Genomic DNA, 13,908 nt, shown 5'->3' on the forward strand with positions numbered 1-13,908 from the left:
CACGCTGTAGGCCTTGGTAGGCCTCACTCGCTTCCCCCTTTTCCCGGCCGGCCCCCTCGCAGGAGTCCGGAACCGCGGTACTCAGGGGTCCACACTCGCTTCGGGGGTCTGAGCTGCCAGCCCCCGTCTCATCCACACCACACTCGCTCGCCTCCCGTGCCCGCCACCGGTCTACTTACCGGTGCTCCAGGCGTTGTCCTGGTTCCGCGCAGCTCCGGGTCCGGGGTGGCCAGCTGTCCCAGAGGGCCTCTTCGGGGTGGCGCCTCCCCCTCCGACGTCCTCTTCTGGGCGTGGCCTATCCCGGACGAGCCCCCAAGTTGTAATGAATGTAGCAGGGCCAAGGCCTTTATTAAACAGCTCTTTATTAATGGGGGGTCACAGGGAGTAGGCCCTACGCCTGCTGCTGCTGCTGCTGCCAGGCAACGCCGGGAGGAGGTCCTGCCGATCCCGACGAACGTAGGGATGGGAGTCTCAGCCTCACGGACACGTCCGAGATCTCCATAGTGGCTCATTGGTCTGGGGGTGTCATTCTTCTTAACTGCCCTTTAGGTTGTGGTGATTAAACAGTTACAAAGGACATATTGCAGGTGACTTGGCTTGTTAGTTGAGATGATCTGTGAACTTGGGTTCGGTGTTGGTTGACTATTTTTGTGAATCTTTTCTTCAACAACAACTTCCGGTAATGGTGGTACTGGGAAACTTCTGGAGATTTACATATAGGGTGTGGCTAACTTGATAGGCAGGCAGCAGCAGGCCGGAAATGAGGTAAGGGAAAGGGCGGAAATGGTAAGGCCGGAAATGAGGTAAGGGGAAGGGCGGAAGGAGGAAGTAACTGGGATAGGGGAAATACAATAAACCAGGGTTTGAATTACATAGGGACTACACATTTAACTGGGGAAAAGAACATAACAACTTGATCAAAGAACCAGCAAACGAATGAGTGGATAGAACGATAAGGTAAGCAACAATCTTTTTAACTCTTCTAGCAATGTTGTTTTATGGTTTTCAGCTAAGACTTTTTACCACAATGATGTCCTTCTTGGGGTGAAAATGGGTGTTTTGATGGATTTGGCAGAGCCAAACCTAAGTGCCTCTTCCTCCCAGCTCCTGCTGTGCCCGCTGGAGCGTTTATCCCAAGTCAGCGTTTTATCCCAGGTCAACATTTTATCCCAGGTCAACATTTTATCCCAACTCAACCCCAACTTTCTGCATTTCACAGCTGTCCAAAGCCGGTGTGTTTCACAAGAAGCGCGTTGTGCAGAGTCAGTGTGCCAGTCCCACCCTAATCCCGCTTTGTGCTGCGGCCGCGGCCAGCGCGCCTTAGGGGCTGGCGCCGGCTTGTGTCCCCCTCGCTGCCAGGCCATTGAAGCTGCTGCTGTCCCGCGAGCACAGCGCAGCCGCTTTGTGTGGAGGGGCTTTGCTTACAAAAGCTGTTTCCGGAGGGACTGTGTGTGCGGCTGGAGAGCTTTCAGCAGCTGCGGCAGGACTCCGGGAGCGGCGCGGCGCGCTCGGCCGGCGGGAGCAGGGGGAGCGGCGCTGCTAATGATTGACTATTATTTTAAAGGGATTATCTAATCTGCAGCCCGGAGGACAAGAGGGACCAAAATGAGTGAAGATTGAATTCGTAATTAGTGCAGATTGTTCGTAATACCCCCTGGACTCTGACTGATTATAAACAGAAACAGATTTTTCTGGTTTCCTGCCTTCCCCGTAAAGTCTTTGCAGGCCAAAGGGCCACTTTGTACTGAGAGAGTGAATTAATGGGGTGATCAGAGGTGGGGTGGTGGAGATGTTTAATGCACAAGGGAGGCAGAGGAGCAGCTTCTCTCAGGTTATTTTGCAGCATCAAGGCAAAGTTTTGGGTGGCCAGGATGGAGTATGTGGAAGGTCAGTTTCTGACCCCACCAGCCATCCTGCAGCCCATCCCTGCTGCCCAGGCTCTTCCACTCCTGGAGCTGTGAGAGCAGGAGGTGCAGGGATGTGCAGGTGACCTGGTCTAACCAGCGATCCTAAGAAAAGCTGGAAATCATAATGGAGCCATCTCAAGAACTGCCTGGTTAGGATAATTTGCTAGTTTGGATTCCTGGATGTGAAATATGTTTATTATCAATAATATAGGCAGTAAGACCAGAGGCAGGGGCCTCAGAGAAACTGATGCACAGGAAGCTCCATCAGAATATATGAGGAAGAAATTCTTTACTGTGCAGTGACTGAGCACTGGAGCAGGTTGCCCAGAAAGGGTGTGGAACCTTACCAGTTCTGTGATTCTGTGATGAATGTTTTTAATGTTGTTATTGCCTGGATCATCTGACTGAGGTATGTTAGAGGTTCATACTTTTTATTTTCTTTTCCTCTGATGTAGCAAAGGTCATTAGAAGTTAAGTGAAAGGGTTACAGATCCATTATTAATACAAAATAAAAGATGTTTGGCTAAATCCATCACACCTAAAAATACAGTTGAGTACAACTAAAGAGTGGAATACAATGGAAGGAACAGTGAAAACAAACGGCACACCCAAGCATTAAACTTTTGAAGCAGTTAAACAAGGTGAGGAGAATAGCACTCTCATCTCTGATGACAGGAGGGTTTCTGTTCCCTTCTCTTTAATTTAGCCAGAAAGGAATAGTGAGAGAATCACTATCCCCATTTGGGTGAAATTCTGTGATTTAAAAAATTACCCTTACTCAAGTTGAGGTGAAATCGTAGAATTTGAAAATTTCCCATGCAAAGAATATGTTTGGAACTCTCATTTTGGTACTGGTTGAACATTTCTAAGGGGGTTCAGCCGTTGCATTGAGACCGTGCAGGAACTCGAATCCCATAAATTACATCCCAGAACAAGACTGTAAACGGAGCCATCAAAACTCTTTGTGCTGTTAAGGACCTTGCTGAAACACTCTTTTGTTTCAAATTTCTTTTCTAAAGGGAAGGCAAGAGTAGTTACTCAGTTCCTGGGGATTTTTTTAGTTTTGCCAGGATGTCCAGTAAGGGAATATTCTGCCCATAAAGCTCTCATGATCACTGGTCTGGGAGGGTGTGACCCCATGGAGCATCTTTTAGGTTTCAGGAGCCTTTGTAATGTGTAGAAATACCTTCCAAAACACACTAGGTAAACTTGTGATCCAACATTGTGCCAGCAGAGGAGTCTTGTGTCAAACAACCAACTGTGAAATAATCTGCTGTGATTTTATTAGCTCCAAATCCCTTTGCTTATTTTCCAGAAATGAGCTTGGGAAAATAAGGTGGTGCAGGCACTGCTCCCAAACTGCCCTGGAGCCTGAGCATGCCTGGTGCCAGAGGGACTTGTTCTTTCTGTGCTTGGAAAGTCTCCCAGCACATCCCTTTCGAGGTGGCACCTTTCTGCCCTGCTCTGCCGTGGGACAGCAGCAGATCTGTGCCAGTTAGAGGAGAAGCAGGAAAGCTGTGGAAAAGAGGAATTTCAGTATTTGTGGGAATCTGCTCAAGAATTCAGTTAACCAGGAGGGTTCTGCTTGCACCTGGCCCTCTGTGCATGGATGTCTGCTCCCTTTGAGCCACTTCTGACCCCCTCTGATGGCCTGGGCTGACTCACTTGTCACGCTAACATCCTTCTGCTTTTGTTTTGCAATGTTTGGGTATTTTTTGATTAAGAAATACTGCCTGTTTGCCTTGGCAGTGGTGTTCATTGGATTGATGTGGCATTTTTTTAGATAGAGTGTTTATTCAGTCTCTTGGATTCTTTCTCAGGGGTGGGGTGGGATGATCCAAACCTTTCCAACATGCTGGTGATCCAGGAGGCTTGTAAAAGGTTTGAGCCAGGGTCTCTTCTGATGGAAACCACCAGTTTCCTCCAGCTCCAAGGGCCAGGTTCTGAAGATAAGACAAACAGGCCAACTGATTCCCATTTGGGTGAGAAACCTGGACCCCAGAAGGAGATGGCAGCAGCACAAGCAGGGGAACAAGGGCCCCACTGCACCCACTCAGTCCAGCTGATTGAAAAGTTCAAATGCCCCAGGTAGATCTGGCTAATGGCATCTTAAAACACCTTTTTGTTCTTGGCCCTGAGATTGCTTTGTCTGTTTGGGCTTCTTTATTCTGCCCTGACCCAGAAGGACAAGGGTGACTGTAGTTACTGCTCAGCAGGTCCCTTGCAGCCAGTGAGGGATTGGCACAAGCTTTTCCCACTGTTAATGCCATGCTCCTCTGCCAGGACTATCAAAACTTTTATACTGGATCTTTTCTTGGATTGAAATCCACATGTGCTTCATCTCAAAGTCTCAACGTTGCAACACCAGAGTGCATGATCCATTCACATTCCTTCCTTTGATGAGGTGGGCCAGGGATGGGATGTGTTCTCAGTGCTGTAAGGAGCATTTTTTGCACACTCTTACATAAGATTGCAGGAATCTTCCTCAGGTCCTACAGCCAGGAGGCTTTGGTGAGGAAGGCCTTCTGCTGACTCTGGGTTTGGGGAAGTGTTAGTGAGGATTTCCTCACTCCTGCACAAATCCTTGTTGTGTCCAGGGAGCAGACACAACCTGCATTGCTAAACACCCCCTCCAAAGCTCAGCTGGTTTTCTTTGGGAGTTGCTCTCCAGTAAGGCACATCCCTTATCTCTTTTGTTTTCTTACTGGAACACCTCCCAGTTGTGACTTTTTGGTCTCTCCAAGCATAAGATTTGGTGTAAGGTACTGAGAGTGGTGGGTGCAGGAAGTTTGCTGACCTTGACTGCACCCAGACCCAGCTGTGGCAGGGGCTGATCCCAGAACCCCAGTTTTTGGGGGGCTGGATGTGCTGGATGTCAGAATGTTGCACTGACCACCTCTCTCCTTCTGCTTTCAGAGCTGGCCTATGACCTGGATATGGATGACATCTCTGCAAATAAGCAGCTCCTGAACCAGCAAAGTCAAGATGGTGCTGCAGTCCCCAGCAGCCACCCTGGGAGTGCAGCCACCCACCCCAGTCCTGCTGCTGTCATCACCCTGGTCCTGCCTCTGCTGCTGGGCCACCAGCCATGAGCAGTTCTGGTGCCATCACTCTGTGTCTCTCCATGCCTTTTTTTAGTGAGGAAGATATTTAAAACCTCATCTGAAATGTATGCACATGTCCAAAAACAGGACAGACAAACGGAGTCAGTTTTTCAAGACTCTCCACAGAAAAAAAAGTCCAATCAAAAAAGTGTTGGTTCATGGCAACTAGTAAATATCTAACAGTGTTTTTTAAAGATAATCCTGTTTAATATAAGCAGGTTCATATTAAATTGTGTTCCTTACAGTTTTTGAACACTGAGGTCTCCCTTGCTGTTGAGGTGAAGACCATATTTCATTTTGAGTTGTTCAGACATGCATGGGGTACAGAACACCTATTGTTTATGGAATACTCTCAGCAAATATCATACCCCTGATCCTAGTTGACTTAATTCAGATTTTTTTCTGTAGTTCAAGCAGGTTTTGTACTTACTCCAAATTGAAGTCTCCCCCTGGGAATCTGGTCAGGACATAACAGAGAGCATGTGAAGACAGGGGAGAGAGAAGATGAGACACACAGCAGGAGGGAAGATGCTGTGGAAGAGAAGCTGTCATGCACTGGGACTGTGGTGATGTGCTCCCCTGGACACAAAGCCCACCTGCATCATGGCAAGTTGCAGGTGATTTTGCTGCTCCCCTCCCAGCCAGGTCCTGAAGCCCTTCAGTGCAGGTGGCTGATCCCCACCAGCATCCTTGTGGCACAGGCAACAGCCTGGTTTCATTCTTCAGAAGTGAAGCACCTCCTTTCCCACGGGAAACCTGCAAGCACAGCTCCAGCCAAAGGACAGATGGCAGGGATGTACTCACTGTGCTTTGCAGGGTAACAATGACTGCCCAACGTGTTGTGCTATGAAAGGGGAAAAGAAGAGGATTTACAGCAGCCTGAGGCAGATGAGACTCTTACTCATGTGTTTCTTTGCATGTTCCTTTACGTAAGCTATCTCTAAAATAAAGATTGGATGCTCTCTAAGTGGTGCCCTGGAAGTTGCCTCCCATGTGTGACAATAGCCTGTGTTGTGCTGGAGTGGGCAGCCTGAGAACAACTGTGCCCAGCTTGGACACCAGGGAAAGACTTGGCTTGGTCTGATTAAATGGATGGGCTGGGTTTGGTTTGGTTTGTGGCCAAGATAATTGCATATTTCTGTTTAAGATCTGCCTTTACTAGAGTGTTTATCTATGCAGTGTCTTAAGCTGCAGTGTGTGCATGTGTATGTGCATACACCCCCTCACACACATGTGCATGCTTCAAATATTTGTGTGCATCAGGCCTCTTTTACAGCAGCTTTATGTTTAGGGGAAAGTGGATAATTCCAAACCATGCAGTCAGATGGTTTGGAGAGTGGAAACCTTGCCCAGTCTCAGTGGTGGGGCTGACCTGACTCTGTTTTGAAGCCTTGGAATTGTGTGAAGTGCTTTGGGTTTGTGGCAGAAGGAGAGATGATTGTTCGCCATGCTCTGCATGGAGGTGTTAACTCCCAGTTCACCACTCCTGGATGCAAAGGAGCAGAGCTGGGCTAACCCATGGCATGACCTGATGGTTAATTGTTGGAGGCCTGTCCTCAGAATCCTGTGTTTCAGAATCCTCCTGTCCCATCCACACCAGGGTGAGTGCTGGGGGTTTTGGGCAGTGCTGGTGGCATTCCTGCAAGGGCTCATTTCTTGCATCCATGAACTGTGGTTTTGTATTTTGCATGGTTTTGTATTTGATATTTTATATGTTCACAAACCAAGCTGCAATCTCTCTGTCTCAGGACTGAGCTTTGACCCTGGGTCAGAGGGGTCCTGGTGCATGGGGCAGTGCAAGGGAGAGCTGTTGGTGGTGCTGGCAGAGGCAATTCTGCACCTTCCTGCTGCTCAGCTCTTGTTCTGGCCCAGCTCTCTGTGCTGCAGCTGGCTGAGCCCATGAGCCTCTGCTCCACCAAAGGGAATATTTTATTAGTGCCACTTGAATTTGAATCGTTTCTTCCCTTCTGATCATTTTTCTTTCATCCCCCGGGAGCGCTGGGGGTGGACTGGGCTGCTGGGTTTGTTCAGAGATGATGTGCTGCCTCTGCCTCACCAGGTATCACTGGTACCACTGCAGGGACATCATCCCCTCTAATATTGTGTCAGAAATATTCTGTGTGCTGCTGCTTCCTTAGATAAGCAGCAGGATGGGAGGGTGGCAGCAGATTTTCAGTACAAGTCCAGTGTGTTTTCTCTGAGGAGCTGGCGTGGGCTGTGCCTTGCTGTGTCTCACAAAACCTGATGGATTCTCCCTTTTGCATCACCACAGCATGATGCTGATGCTTCTCAGCAGAAGACCCCTCTGAGGAACACTGAGCCTGGTTTCCCTTAGCAAAGCTCTGCTTGCTGGAGACTTTGTTATGATCAGAAATCACAAAAAAAACTACCCACTACCTGCCAGGTTTATGAAATAACAGATTATAACCTGAAAAAGCAGCTGTTGAATTTTCCCCTGCACTGGTTTTGTGCACGTTTTACTAGGGGATTTGCAAGGATTGCCCTGGCCACCAAGGTGGAATAGAGCTGATGTTCAGTTTTGGGCAGTATTTCCTTCCCATCATGAGAAATAGGAATATTTTTTACCTGTTTGTTTCTGTACACCACTTCTGTGTGCTGTGACCTGCCTTGCCATGGAATGGGGCTCCTCCATCAGGAGATGGGCACTGTCACTCCCCTCTGCATATGTACCTGGAACTCCAAACCTTGTCCCAGGGCATGCAGATTTAACTGCTAATACACAGTCAAGATTATTTCAATTTTTATCCTTATTGATATTATTATGTATTATTAGTGAGTGTACATATCACATGTACAATAATATGTTTATATGGGTCAAGGAGGAGGGGGGCTTGAGCTGCTGGCAGGGCTGCAGCTCAGCTGTGCACACAGCACATGATAACACAGTGAGGGGACTTTGGCACCGGTGGTGGCCCGCAAAGTGTGTCACCAGAGTAAATACCAGAGTAAATACCTGGGGTTTTAGCTGAATAGAGGGGTTTATGGCATGAAGGTGATTCTGGGGAAAAAAAAAAACCCAAATGGGAAAACTGCTTTTCAGATAACTTTTAGCTTTTTGATGAGACCCAGGGCCAGTCCTGAGCTGTGGCTGACTCCAGTCCTCACGTCCCCCCATGCAGAGTGTGGACTCCTTGGTGCAGCTGCCACTGTGTCCCAAATGTGCTTCATGGGTTTGGACCTTGTGCTGGCATCAGATAAAGGCCTGGGAGCCCTGGCAATGTTTTTCCTCAAGTGGTTGAGCCCTCACTCCTGCCAGTTCACCTGCAGATCCTTTAAGCTGGCATCAGGAGCCTGCTGGCACATCCTACATATGAGCAGCATCACCCCTTGTGTGTTCTGCAAAATAAAAAACTGCATTAAAGGTGAAACTGCATTCCCTGGAGGGGTTTGCAAGCAGCCTTGAAAAGGTGAGGGAGCTGACACCTTTCCCTGTGTCTGAGGGTGGTGGTGAGATGCAAACATGTGCTTAGCATGTGTAATGTATTTCTGCACTAACCACGCATCAAATTATAATTTAAAACCAAAATATTTTTTTTGGATGGGAAGTTCCAGTTCATTAATCAATTGACTAATAGTTTAGTGCTGGAATGGTAAAATCTAACACACTGAACAGCTGCTAGAAACAGCTGGTGCTTATGGCTCATGCTGTTTGGGGAAGTGAAATCTAGAGTGTCTCAGTTTTCGTTTTTCAGGGAGGTTTTCAGAATTCCTCATTCATCTCCATGAGCCCTCTGGAGCATGGGCCTAACAAGGATCCAGGGCTGGATTCACTGGGGCAGCAGGGAGACAAGGGGCTGCAGCAGGGACCACACATGGGATGCTGTATAAATCTCCAAAGTAAAATAAATGAAACCACAAACGCTCAGAATGCTGCAAACAGCCAGGTGTGCTGCTGAGATGCTTCCTTCCCATCTTGGAGCTCACAGCTCAGTGGTGGCACTGGCCAAGCCCACCAGACCAGTCCTGCCCTGCAGGCTCTCCAGCTCAGCTGGGCTAAAGCAGCCCAGAAATGTCCTTTGGTTCCCAAACACTTGGATGCCTTGGTGGGAATTTCCTTGACCTTTCCAGCAGCACTGCAGCTTAATGATTGACAAATGCTGCTAAAGCTTTACCAGATCACACACCACACCCCCTAGAAGCAGGTGTCCATTCCCAGAAACACAGAGATTTTAAAGTGTGAGCTCCACAGCTGGGGGTGACTCAGCTGGGCACCAGCAAAATCACAAATTCTCCCAGTATGTTATTTGTTACTTTAACAAGGAGTTAGGTATGGAGGTACTGGGGGAATGAGATCTGCAGCCAGAAGGGAATGGGGTGAAACTATGACATTGGAGGATGCTCACTGGCCCTTAGTGTGGGAATTTGGGTTTTCTCTTGGGGACATGGTGATGGTTCCTATATGAAGAGAAAAGGTGGATTTTCTTCAGCTCCAGCCTGTGGCTTGCTCATGGGAGACCTCCATAAGAAGCAAAAGTGGGGGGAAAAAAGCAACCCAAACCCACAAGCAACCCCCTAAATAGGCTTGTCAAAATGTTACTAAGGGCATTCCCTGGAGATGAGGTAACTGAAATTCTGGCATAGGAAGATGAAGCACTGTGGCATGTTTATACAGTCAGCAAATTTACTGCCTTAAAAAAAAAAAAAAAAAAAAAAAAAAAAAAGCAGAAAAGCAGTGGGTATTAATCAAGTATCATTTATTTTGTCACACATTGTATCCTTCTGAAAATAAACATCTTGGTGTTGTTTTGCTGAGAGCGTGCTGGGATCTGGAGGGCACGGCCGTGCCTGGGGCTGCAGTGGTGGATCCCACAGTCCTTCCTGACACGATGCCAATCCCTGCAGAGCCCCCATGCCCAGCTCCTGGGGAGCTCCCCATGAGCCATGTGCCAGCTCTGCAGCCCAGGGTTTTTTATTTTGGAGAGGGAAAAGCCATTCTTGCTGGTGTGGGGTTTTTCCTGCTGGGTCTGGTACCTGAGAGCACTTTGTGGGGAAGGAAGGGCCCCATTAGAGATTATCCAGCTTTATTTCACATGTTCCTTGGTGGCCACAGGGAGAAGGAAGACTTCTCCCAAGTGATCCAGTGTTGAAAACCAGATTTCTCATAGCAGAAGTGCAGATTTAGCCTCAACCTCCTAGTTTACTTGCTGTCTTCTCCCTTGTAGGAGCCCAGCAGAGACCTCAGCAACTTCTTGCAACAAGTCAACACATTTAGGGATCTCTGCCATTTGTTTTTGTTTGCTTTCACTGTCTTCTCTCCTGTTATTATTTCAATGTGCAAAGATGCTGCACATCCAGAAAGGAAATCACTGCTGGATCCAAGCAGCACAACCACCCTTTGCTCCAGCTCTCTGCAGGCAAATCACTAGAGAGAAGTGGAAATCCTGCCTGTAGCTGCCTGTATCCCTTCAGTGTCATATTATATTACCATCCACCATGTTAGCAAATGGGAAAATAAACATGGGCTGGATAGCAAAGCAAGAGGCTGTTTAATTACAGATGTGAAGAAGAATGACGTTTGTGTACATTCCTCCCAGAAGTGGATTAAAGTGATGACCTTTCCTGTGGTGTGAAATGGGTTTGTTGTGGAGCACAGGCATCTCGTGTCACTTCAAGATCTGCCAGACATTTTGTTGCCCCTGTTGTTTATGGTTAATATTGGATGATGTCTCTTGAATCTGAATCTCAGCATCTGACAGCGTTTTCTGAGAACTTGTCATCTGGACTCCATCTAGCAAAATTCCTGGTATTGGGTGTATTTGTTCCCATTTGATGGAAAAACAAAGTTTTATGGAAAAAAAAAAGTAAAGGGAGAATGGTGGCATTAATGACTCATGATGTTGAGCTGAAACTTGTGGAGCAGTCCAGGATTTGGCTCGGGGTGCCAGAGCCATGGTGTAAGTTACTGCTGGTGCCTGTCCCTGTGGGTGGGATAAACATCTCCTGAAGGAGGACACTGCCATGGCAGTGCCACAGAGGTGTCAGGGATGGCTCAGCCTCCTGTGAGTGTGTCAGAGGAAGGGAATGCCATTTCCAGTCCACCAAAGTATCAGTATCTTTCTTTCTTGAATGATTCCAGCAGGGCTGTTGCTCCAGATTCTGGGCTGTTCTACCTGTGACCAGGATGATGGAACAGGAGGGCAAGGGAAGGGGATTTTTTCCCACTGGTGCCACCAGCCTTGGTGCTGTGAAAGCCCCTGCAAAGGATGTGCTCATCCCCTTGTTGATTCAGGCTGGGCACTGGCAATGGGAGCTCTTGCCAGAGCTCCCAGCAGATGCTGGGGGCTCCAAGGGCCAGGCTGGGCAGGAGTACAGCACTAATTGCCCTGGCTAATTGCACAGAGGGTCAGATCAGGCCTGTGGGGTGACACTGGCTTGTTACTGAAGGACCAATGGCAGCAATGCTCTGTGCCTGTGAGCAGCAGCTCTTTCCTTAATTGCTGCCTCCTGAAAGGATGCAGGGCCCTGCTGAGCTCACACAGCCAGCCTGGCTGGGTCTGGGGAACCAGGGGCTGTTCTGCTCTGAGCTGGATGGGTTTCAGTGCCCAAGGCTGCTTCCCCATGGCACTGGGGTAGGGGCAACAGCAGCTGTGTGGGCTCAGGTTCTTGCTTGTCACTACCTTGAGGTGCTGCCACACAGAGCAAGGGACACAGGGCCCTGGCTAGGAAATGATGACTCACTTCTCAAGCCATGGCAGAGGTGACACCTTTATGAGAGTCACAATGGATGGGAAATCCATGGCACCAGGCTCTGCACTGGCATAGGAGGATGGTGCTGGAGGCTTGAGCAGTCCAGAGGGCCATAACCAAAGCTGCTTTGGGGAAATTTCATTAACAGAACAAGGATTGCCTTAAAGCTGGAGGTGATCCAGCAGAAAGAGTGAACAGGGAAATGAGCCTGGCTGCAGGGGGGGTGTCACACAGCTTGGAGACAAATGTTCAGCAGCAGCATATCTGCTGGTGAAAGAATAACTAGAGACATGGGTCTTGCACCTTTTAAACACTCCAAGTCTGCAAATGTGGAGATGGGATTTGCATGCTGCTTTATTTAGCACTGTAAAAGCTGTGCCACGTTTATGGAAACCACCCTGCAGACACCAAATGTGTGACCACAACAAAAATGTTTCTCAAATATGTAAAAAAAAAGCAGAAAAGTGGAGAATAACTCTCATCAGCAGAGTCCCAGCTCCAGCTCTGTGGAAGCTGCTGCTCCTCCTCACGCTGCTGCTGCATCACCAGGCTGAAAGGTTTCACCACTAATAATTTATGACTTTTCCAGGCACAGACAAGCCCACTGAACCTGGGGAATAACTCATCCCCCTGTGGGGCACTGCTTGGGGGGTGCAGGTGACAGGAACAGAGGGGAGATGGCAGCTGTAGGTGGCATGAGCCCAAGTCCCCAGTTTTGGGGGGCCAAGCAAGGGGTGAGGGAAGGAGGGGACCCCCAACTGCTCTGTGTGTGGCTGTGGGACACTCTTGTTGTCACCTCCCTCTGCAGAGAGCTCCACAACAGTCACTCCTAGGGGGGCAAAGAGCCCTTGTATGTGACAGCATGATCATGATAACTATAATAATAATAATAATAATAATAATAATAATAACAACAACCACTGCTCTGTAGCTCGTCCTGCATGCTCACTCAAACCTCTGTGCATTTTCCATGCTTCTTCCCTGAAATTTGTTTTTACAGCCTTTGAAAAGTGATCATTTTAAGCATGATATAGACAGATCATTTAATTCTTTTTAAGGAGACTGATCCCACTGCCTGATGGGCTGCCAGACTCCATCTCTGGTGACTGTCTGGCACAAGCTCCTGGTCATTGTGGTCTTGATCTGCTAATCCAATCTCTAAAGGAGTAACTCAAGACCCTGATGTTCCTGTCTACTGACTGTGGGATAAGTGGATTCCACTTTTACCACCTCTTTTACACAGCCTCTCATGGCATTTCTGCTCTTGATCTTGCTCCTGACAGCGTGGGATGGATTGCAGGGATGTCAGGGGTGCCTGGATGGGCTCTGGGCTGCTGCAGAGGGACTTGCAGAAAGTTGTTCTGTTATCAGTGTGAAACCCAAGGGAAGAGCTGGCTGCAGGGGCAGCTGTGGCTCAGGCAATGAAATCACTGCTACCAGAGGTGCAAAGCAAGGTCAGAGCAAGCCATGGCCAGAGTGCTTTTCAGAGGTGTCTGGAGCCTGCAGGAGGGATGAGGGAATGAATGCTCTCATTGTCAGTCCAGCCAAACCTGCTCTGCCTCTTCTCAGGGTCTCCACCAATGCTACCTGTCCCTGGGCAGTGTTTGGCCAAGGGATTTGTGCAGTTTGTGGTGCTCCATCCCAAAATAGCCATGGTTGGACAAAGTGCAGTGTTCCTGGGTGTGATGAGCCCTGAGGTGCTCAAAAGTGGGAAGGTGCTGATGCTTCACCTCATGTCATGTTCCCATGCTCTTTTCCCCTCACCCTCTTCTCTTCCATGGGCAGGTACCAAACAATGGTGATGTCCAGGTTAACCAACCCTTTGGTTTTATATTTTTTCCATTTGAAAGAGTCCCTCTGAGAGAGGCCAGATGCTCCTGCTTTTGAAGGATATTCCTGGGGACTGATAACACCCCCTACCCCAGCACTGCTATTACAGGGGCACAACTCTCTGCACAGCCCACCTCTGGCAAGACACAGACTGAGGCTGCACCATGTCCCAGCAGAGGAGGAGCCCATTCTGCACCAGATCCTGCAGCTGAGATGTGGCTTAGGTGATACAGCAGCACATCTGTGTCTCTGGGACATGTGTGTCAGCTAACAGGCTCTGGGAAAAAACACCCATAGGAGCTGGTGCCATTGTAAATGTCACAGTATTGTTATCCCAGTGTCAGAGCTGGTGAATGAGC

General features: G+C 48.6%; 1 protein-coding gene across 2 annotated transcripts in view; it reads left to right on the plus strand.

The window, feature by feature from the left end:
* Positions 1–5,978, plus strand: part of GPC3 (glypican 3) — a 154,425-nt gene extending 148,447 nt beyond the window's left edge. For both annotated transcript variants that reach the window (XM_079318905.1, XM_079318906.1), the window contains exon 8: positions 4,824–5,978. In XM_079318905.1, the coding sequence (XP_079175031.1) occupies positions 4,824–4,999 (176 nt within the window). In that variant the 3' untranslated portion in view covers positions 5,000–5,978. The remainder of the gene's footprint in view (positions 1–4,823) is intronic.
* Positions 5,979–13,908: the final 7,930 nt, after the last annotated feature.

This window comes from Erithacus rubecula, assembly GCF_903797595.1.
Source record: "Erithacus rubecula genome assembly, chromosome: 15".
NCBI classification, from domain to species: domain Eukaryota; kingdom Metazoa; phylum Chordata; class Aves; order Passeriformes; family Muscicapidae; genus Erithacus; species Erithacus rubecula.